The 8,114-nt window shown below is 29.2% G+C and overlaps 1 protein-coding gene across 3 annotated transcripts; it reads left to right on the top strand.

The window, feature by feature from the left end:
- Positions 1-4,437, top strand: LOC109801524 (uncharacterized). Of its 3 annotated transcripts, none has more exons than XM_083072750.1 (5): positions 1-594; positions 680-1,450; positions 1,616-2,281; positions 2,395-2,486; positions 3,788-4,437. In XM_083072750.1, the coding sequence occupies exons 2-5, from the start codon at positions 818-820 to the stop codon at positions 3,876-3,878; spliced, it is 1,482 nt and encodes a 493-aa protein (XP_082928876.1). In that variant the 5' UTR covers positions 1-594; positions 680-817; the 3' UTR covers positions 3,879-4,437. The 3 variants fall into 3 exon arrangements, with proteins under 3 accessions (XP_082928876.1, XP_082928878.1, XP_020218196.1); XM_083072752.1 differs by having other exon boundaries at positions 677-1,450; XM_020362607.3 differs by having other exon boundaries at positions 1-1,450.
- Positions 4,438-8,114: the final 3,677 nt, after the last annotated feature.

Raw genomic sequence — 8,114 nt, 5'->3', positions numbered from 1 at the left:
AAACTGATTATAAAAATATATGATATAATCTTTTCGAATACATGTGATAAAATTTAAAATATATAAAATAAATATAAATTTTAATAACCAAAATATAAAAACTAGGTACTCAATACTTATATTACATATTATATATTTATACTTCTTTAAAAGTATATATTAAATATATTTTAATTCATATGTATCAAATTATTAGTTTACTTATAACTATTTGAATAATAATATTAAACTTTAATTTATCAATAATTTATGAATAATATTGTTAATATCATATATAATTTTTGTTTATTTAGTAATATGTTTATGCGTGTGATGGACGATGTTTGCGTCATGGCATATTGGCATGGGTGATCAAAATTTATTTTCCGACGCAAAATATAGCACTGCGCGTTGATGAAATGCATCCGACACCCATTTCATCTTCATTTCATTTCACATTTCACAAGCTTTTGCTCCCATATTCCTCTTATGAAGTTCTGCTTTTTCCGTTTCTCCTTCAACGAAGTTGCAAAGATATTGAAGAAAGAAACGAACGAAGGGTTCTCTCTCTCGTCACCGTAGAAAGGAAGCAACTTGCCTTGGTGGCATTTCTAGGTTTGATGTGTCTGCTTTCTACTTTCTGGATCATTTCTGCTATACTTATTGATAAATTTGTTGTGTATCATTTGATTTATAGCAGTCACTGTTAGCAAAACCCTAATTTATACGAAGTGAATTCAGCGTTGGATCATATTGCATCCTTGTTTGGTTATATTCAAAAGTCGTTCAAAGCTGTAATAATAGAAGAAAACTTTGCTTCTTGTTGGTTGTTGCTACCATGTCTGAGTCTGATAATTCCATGGCTGAGTCTGAACAAGTTTCGTTAAGACTTCTGGTGAACAAAGAGACCGACAAAGTCATATTTGCAGAGGCAGGAAAAGACTTTGTGGATATTCTCTTTAGCTTCTTAACAATGCCTTTAGGAACCATCGCCAGGCTTGTGGATAAAATATCAGACTTGGGTCCAATTCGATTTGGTTGTCTAAGCTCACTCCTTGAATGTGTGGAGAAACTTGACCCAGGGTGTGTGGGGACTGAGACATGTAAACAAATGCTTATGCGGCCGACGAATTTCGCCGAAGATTATTGCAGGGATCTGAAAATCAACATTGATGAGGACATGGAGCCCTTGAGGTACTTCTTGTGTACTAAGTTACCCTATTGCAGCCATTACATGTTGTCTAACTTTGAAAATCAACGATGCAAATGTGGAAATCCGATGGACCGTGCTATAGCAGCCAGAAGGAATGCCTTAAATGGATTTGTAAATGTTGGTTCTACTTTTATCATCACGGATGATCTGGTTGTCATTCCAAACACAATGGATACAGACCTTGGTTTCTTGCAGAAATGTGGAGTAGAAAACTTGAGTTCTGTACGGACAATGACTGTGAATGTCACCAGGACAAAGGTTATTTTACATTTGGAGTTTTGCATTGCTTGGTTATGGACTTATTGGTTGTTTATTATTACTTCCTTTATGCATGTCACCTACGGAGTTTTCTTTTCAATTCATTTATTAACCAATACCTTGCTATATAATGTGATTTTTATTTATTGATTATTCTTTGTATAGGTTCTGGATATGCTCGAATGTTCTTTATTGTCCAAGTCAGCTCTGACGGATTTGTTCTTATCAAAGAATTTATTGGATGATACTGAGAAGTTGAGCTTTTCTCCTGTTGTTGTCGAAAACAGTAGTAATGTTCAAATCAAAGTGAAGCTAGTTATGAGAAAATCAGATGGGAAGATATTGTTTGCTGAAGGGGAAGAAGATTTTGCTGACTTCCTTCTAAGTTTTCTCACTTTACCTTTGGGGGGAGTAGTGCGTAGGTTAGGAGGATGTTCTTCTTTGGGCTGCATTGATGCGTTGTATAAGAGCGTAGTTGATTTAGATGAAAAATATTATATATCAAAGGAAGAGAAGAACATGCTTGTTGGTCCTCGCATTACTGCAATGTTCCAATCAAGCATAAGCAAGCAGATGTTACCGATTTGTGAACAGACTGCACAATTTGATTGTCATGTTAAGGATGATATTTACAAAGATATGAACTTCGTGGATCCCAAGTCATCTACTGGAAGTCATAAAGGTTTTGCCAAGGGACCAGCAATATTCATGGCTACTGATGACTTGTTTGTGACGCCAATGTCTCCAATTTTGGGTTTATCTTTACTCAACCAGTTAAACTTATCTCTTAATGACTTGAAGGAAAAAGTTGTCGTCATTGGCATTAAGGAAGTAAGAAAGTCTTACACTATACCTTATCTGATTTGTATTGTTTTTTTCATGGTATACTGATTTTCTGCAGATTATGTTGCTGTTACTTATTTTATGATGTTGACATGGTACAGGGTTTAAACATATTGAAAGCATCTTTAACCTCAATGTCAGCTTTGACAAAAGGTCTCAGCCACTTGCTAACTGAAGTCATGGAGGAGAAATGGTATGGTTAACATTACTATATTGGTGTTTTTTAAATTCTAGCCTCATTGATTGTTGTATGTAAATGTTACTTTATGAATTATCAAATAGTAAAATCTTCTTTGATTGGTAGAAAGAATAGGGAGACAAATTTATATCGATAAGTTTAGTCGAAAGGAAAACTAACTTAGAGGAATAGTTGGGATAAATTTGAGTAAAAATGACTTCCTAGTTATTTGATTATAAATGTTGATATATAGCCTATTTATAGGACTCAACACTACTATTCATGTTTTATATAGAGGATTCTAGATATATTTATTTTAAAATTTTTTATCTATATATAATTCTAGAATTTGTATTATCTAGTAATTACTAGCATATACTTATGTATTTTTCTATAATAATCTAGCTTATTCTAAAAGTTTGTATCACATTTTTAACGTTAAACAATGTTATGGTAGATAGTTGAGACGTATATATTCATTTGATGAGAAGGAATCCTCCGTAGAGAAAACTAAGTTTCGTTGCTTAGTACTTTTGTTTTGGTATTAAATAATAAATACTGTTACTCCATTCTCTCCAATTATCTGACACTTTCTTTAAGTATGTTTTTCTTATTAATTTAAATTACTGTATTCTGTATCGTTGAAACCTTGGTTTGGGTGTAGACCATTCCATCTTATTATTTTTTTATGACATTATTTATTTATTTGTTTTTAGTGTTTTGCTTCCGCACAGATGAATCATTTGGAGCTTAGTCACAGTTATGGCCTCTCCTTTCCTTAAAGTTGTATTTTGCGGGAAAGGAACCTGTGACGCTTTCCACAATTTCATCTTGTGATGCCAACTAAACACACCCTAAGAGTTATTATTCATGCATATTTTTATGATAATTTCTACCTTGATACTTGCCCCTATATATGTCCATGCATATCCTTCACAGAGTTGATAGAATTCGTTCCCGAAGTTAATTTTTTAAGTTCCTTTGTTACGTTTCTTTTCATTCCTCTCTGTACACCTAAGCTATCGGTTGATTCACTTCTATTTGTGGTCAATTCTCCTTGGACACCATGTAAAACCTCGTTAGTTTTCAAGACTTTCTTACAATTCATAATTTTTTAATGGTGTTATTTAAGGCATAAATGAATGGAGTTATTTAAGTCATACTTTTGTATATAATCGTCTTGCTTTATCCTTGAGTTGATGGCAACAACTTTCTTCCTTATTCATTAGTGCTATTGATATTGGTAAATTTTTTGCTAAATCTTTGAAATTTGGTATCGTTTTAGATCTAATTTAAATAATGACTTTTCATTGTAGCAATATAATTACAAGAAGCAAAAAACAGACCACAGAAGGAGGAATTGACTCAAATGAGAGCCACCTGAAGAAGAAACGAAAGAGTAGTTGAGTAATTATGTGTTGGCGCTCAGTTGCATGCATTGCATCACGCTATGTCCAACATTCTGCTGATGTCCTATGACCAGAATGATGCGGTGCACTAGTTTCATGCTACAGGACGTGTTATTTGGTTTTAGTGGAGTTTTGGAGTCCCATTTTGTTTAGGAAGAGATGATCTTATTTTTGGTATTTAAGAGAGAAAATCTGAGTGGAAGGACGAAGGAGTAAAACCTAGAGAGAGAGAGAAAAAAAAAACACCAAATTTGATGAGATTCAAAGCATAGGCTGGAAGAACCATATTTTATTGATATGGACTTCCTTTGAATTAGAGATATTGTTTAATAGCATCTTTTGCATCCCCATCACTTAACCTTAACTTTCTTCGTTAGTTTCTCTTTGTCAGTTAATAGATTTTTGGTTTTTTTGTCCTTGGGAATTGAACATAGGTACCATAGGACCTTACAACATTCATGCACTCTATTCAAACAATTGTGCTAGACCCTATTTATGCATACTGCACTTAATTGTTTGTTCCCCAACTGAGATAATTTCTTTGATGGGATTTGGACTATGTGCATGAGCAATGCTTGTTTGATTACATTCACTGGTTAGTTGTGTTAATTAGTCAATGGAACAGAAGCATATACCCATTGACATTGCATGACCCGAAAGACTTCTGTTTAGAAGGAAGTTTGGGTTAACAGATGGATACATACATAGTATGTCAACCTAGTAATAGGTTGTTGTTATGCCTCTATTCTTTAGTGTTTTGGCTTGCAAATTAATTAATCAAACCATTGATTTGGTAGGAAGGGTTATTTAGAGTTAAGTGGTTCGGTGAAAACAGTGTCTAGGCTTACTTTTATATTGTTGTACATGCACTTTCATATGTCCATTTGTATTAAAATTTTTATTTTAATTTATTGATAACTTATTTTTCTTCAATACCCTACGTGATAAACATACTTATTGATACTTATTCATAGACTGTTATTTCTATTCAGTCCCTTGAAAACTATACCCAACCGATTAAATGTTCTTAATCTTTATAAATATATTGTCGAATTTGATTTTTATCTACAGTATTGTGTTCCACGCAATATAATTTGAAGCATGTTACATCACCACTAAATGATAATAAAATCTTTTCAATTTTTTTTAAAATTTATTAGGCTAAAACTAGAAGAAAAAAAAGTTTGGAGGACTCAATCAATTTAATCATATATTTATCAATTCATAATCAAGTCTTCTAATTTCTAACTATAAGCTTTGTAATAATTACTTGAAACTACAGGGTTGCTAACAAAACAATATTATATTTTCATTCCTTTCTATGTCATATTTTTTTTAGAAATATATATATATATATATATATATATATAGGGAGCATATCAAGTGAGAAGAATTTATTATGAGAAGGTGAGAAGGTTAAAATATAACCCTTAGATTAATTTTCTCTCACTTGATTAAATCCCAAATTTTCTCTCACTTGATTAATCTAAGGGTTATATTTTAACCTTCTCACCTTCTCATAATAAATTCTTCTCACTTGATATGCTTCCTATATATACATACATATATATATATATATATATATATACACACACACATATATATATATATATATATATATATATAAAGAGAAGAGGAATCTGTTTACTTTTAAAGTAAGTCTACTTAGACTTACTTCGTTCAATAACTCATATTTTACATCAAATCTCAACGATTGAATCGTTGAATTTAAAGTTTTTAATGTATATATCAAACATGCAAATTTTTAAAGATTTAAAAATTATTTAATACTGCATTTCATTAATTCAAATTAACGGATAATCATAAAAATATTTTATACGTTGATTTGAATTAATGAAATGAAATATCAAATAATTTTTAAATTTTTAAAAAAATTTGCAGGTTTAATTTATGCATTAATAATTTTAAATTCAATAGTTGGATCATTAATTTAAATTTTAAATGCATAAATTAAATCGGTAAAATTTTTTTAAAAAAAATAAAAATTCTTTGATATTTTATTTTATTAATTTAAATTAACAAAATAATTATAAAAGTCTTTTATACGACAAATAAAAATATTTTTATGATTATCCATAAACTTGAATTAAAAAAATGAAGTATTGAATAATTTTCAAATTATATATATATATAGAGAGAGAGAGAGGAGGAGGAATGCGTTTATTCCAATAGTAACCCTACCTAAATGAGAAGGGATTTATGTATTAAGAACTTTAATTTCAATAGTTGGATCATTGAAATTTAATGTAAAATATATGAAATAAGTCTAGCTAGGTAGGCTTGTTCTTGAAATAAACGAATTTCTTCTCTCTCTCTCTCTCTATATATATATATATATATATATATATATATATAATTTAAAAATTATTCAATATTTTATTTCTTTAATCTAAATTGATGGATAATCATAAAAATATTTTATATTTGTCAGTGTATAAAATAACTTTATGATTATCTATTAATTTAAATTAATGAAACGAAGTATCAAATAATTTTTAAATTTTTTAACAATTTACATATTTAATATATGTATTTAGAACTTTAAATTCAATTTTTAAAGATGTAGAACATAAATTATTGAACGAAATAAATTTAGATTAATTTATATATATATATATATATATATATATATATATATGAGGGGGTTATAATAACATTGGTGTAACTTTTATAAAGTATTATACTGTTTAATAACTTTATATTAAATGTGAATTTTATAAATCCAACCGTTAGATTAAAAAAATTTTGCTCTTAGATCATATACATAAAATTTTATATTAATCTAAGATGATTTAATATTTCATTATTATAAAACAAAATTAACGTAATATATACATTTGAAAATATACTAAAATATGAATATTTTGATTATCTTCAAATTACTGTTTAATTTTAACAAAATTTAATATAAATATATACAGTAATATAAACTTTTAATCTAACGATTAGGTTTATAAAATTCATATTTAATATAAAATTTAATATAAAGTTATTAACAGTATAATACTTAATAAAAATTATATATATATATATGAATCATGATTCATGCCGTTCCCGTAACTTTCTGATTTCAGACATCCACGTGTTTTTTTTTCTCTTACGTGTTGGGTGTTACGTGAAATTTGTACACGTCGACCAATATTCTCAAATCAGAGCACATATCGTGTTCCAGAAGATCTGCCGGATTCACTGAGAACGACATTTTTTGAACCACAAAACCACACCTACTTGACAAGTGGCTTCGACACCAATTCACCAAACGAAATGGACTCCACCAACCACACCACATCATCACATATATGCAACAATCATCAATTAGATTTGCTAGATCGTAGCCCTAGATCACATCATCACATATATGCAACAATCATCAATTAGATTTGCTACATCGTAGCCCTAGACTTATTCACTACATCACTCATATTGATTCATCACATCATGCATCAATATAAGGGAGGTTGAGTAGTGTAAAAAACTCACATTTTTTGTAATGAAGTGGTAACGCTAATTAATGAGATGAAATACAATTAAATGAAACATTAAGTATTTTTATATTAGTTCGTCTCAACCTTTGAAATTACGTCTAACTTTCAATTTAACTAGATTAAGTTCTACTATTTTTAAATAAAGATACAAATATTCTTTTAACAAGTCATTTTTTGTTTAATCCTAAGTATTTTTTAACTTGTTTCTTTAAATAACTACCCAAGTATTCTCTTAACAATAAGTTTCTACAGGCTTAATAATCAGGTATTATTTTACAATCAAGTCTTTCAAAGTTCAAAACAAGTATTCTTTTATAGACAAACCTCTCCGAGCTTAAAACAAGTATTATTTTACAAACAAACCTCTCTAAACTCAAACTAAGTATTCTTTTACAAATAAACATCTTCAACCTCAATCTTATAACAATAGTTATGAAAGTTATACAAATGTTGTGTTCGTTTCACTTAGACATTATACAACCAATACAGAGTAATAATTGTTTACAATAAAGAATAGATTTATAGAGAGTATGCTTTTATAGAAAGCATATGTATCACTTAAAATTATTGTCTCTATCTTTCTTGTGTTTTGAATATTCTTATATAGTAGCTTAAGGAAGATGACCATTATAACACTAAATCCAACTCACAAGTTTGTTTCATCTATCTTTATCATCTTTCCTTGTGGTAACAGGTGACCGTTTGACTCATTTAATATGAGTATTAAA

The sequence above is a fragment of the Cajanus cajan genome, chromosome 4 (genome assembly GCF_000230855.2).
Source record: "Cajanus cajan strain Asha chromosome 4, NIPB_CcT2T_4, whole genome shotgun sequence".
Taxonomy (NCBI): domain Eukaryota; kingdom Viridiplantae; phylum Streptophyta; class Magnoliopsida; order Fabales; family Fabaceae; genus Cajanus; species Cajanus cajan.
Note: the sequence above shows the minus strand (reverse complement) of the source record. Positions and strands in the feature narration are given on the sequence as shown.

What these genes read in the sequence shown, in the direction of transcription:
- LOC109801524 (XM_083072750.1), top strand. Translation starts at nt 818, where the DNA reads ATGTCTGAGTCTGATAATTCCATGGCTGAGTCTGAACAAGTTTCGTTA. An exon ending in TCGTCATTGGCATTAAGGAA is followed by an intron (nt 2,282 to 2,394) that starts GTAAGAAAGTCT and finishes GACATGGTACAG; the next exon opens with GGTTTAAACATATTGAAAGC. An exon ending in GAAGTCATGGAGGAGAAATG is followed by an intron (nt 2,487 to 3,787) that starts GTATGGTTAACA and finishes TTTTCATTGTAG; the next exon opens with CAATATAATTACAAGAAGCA.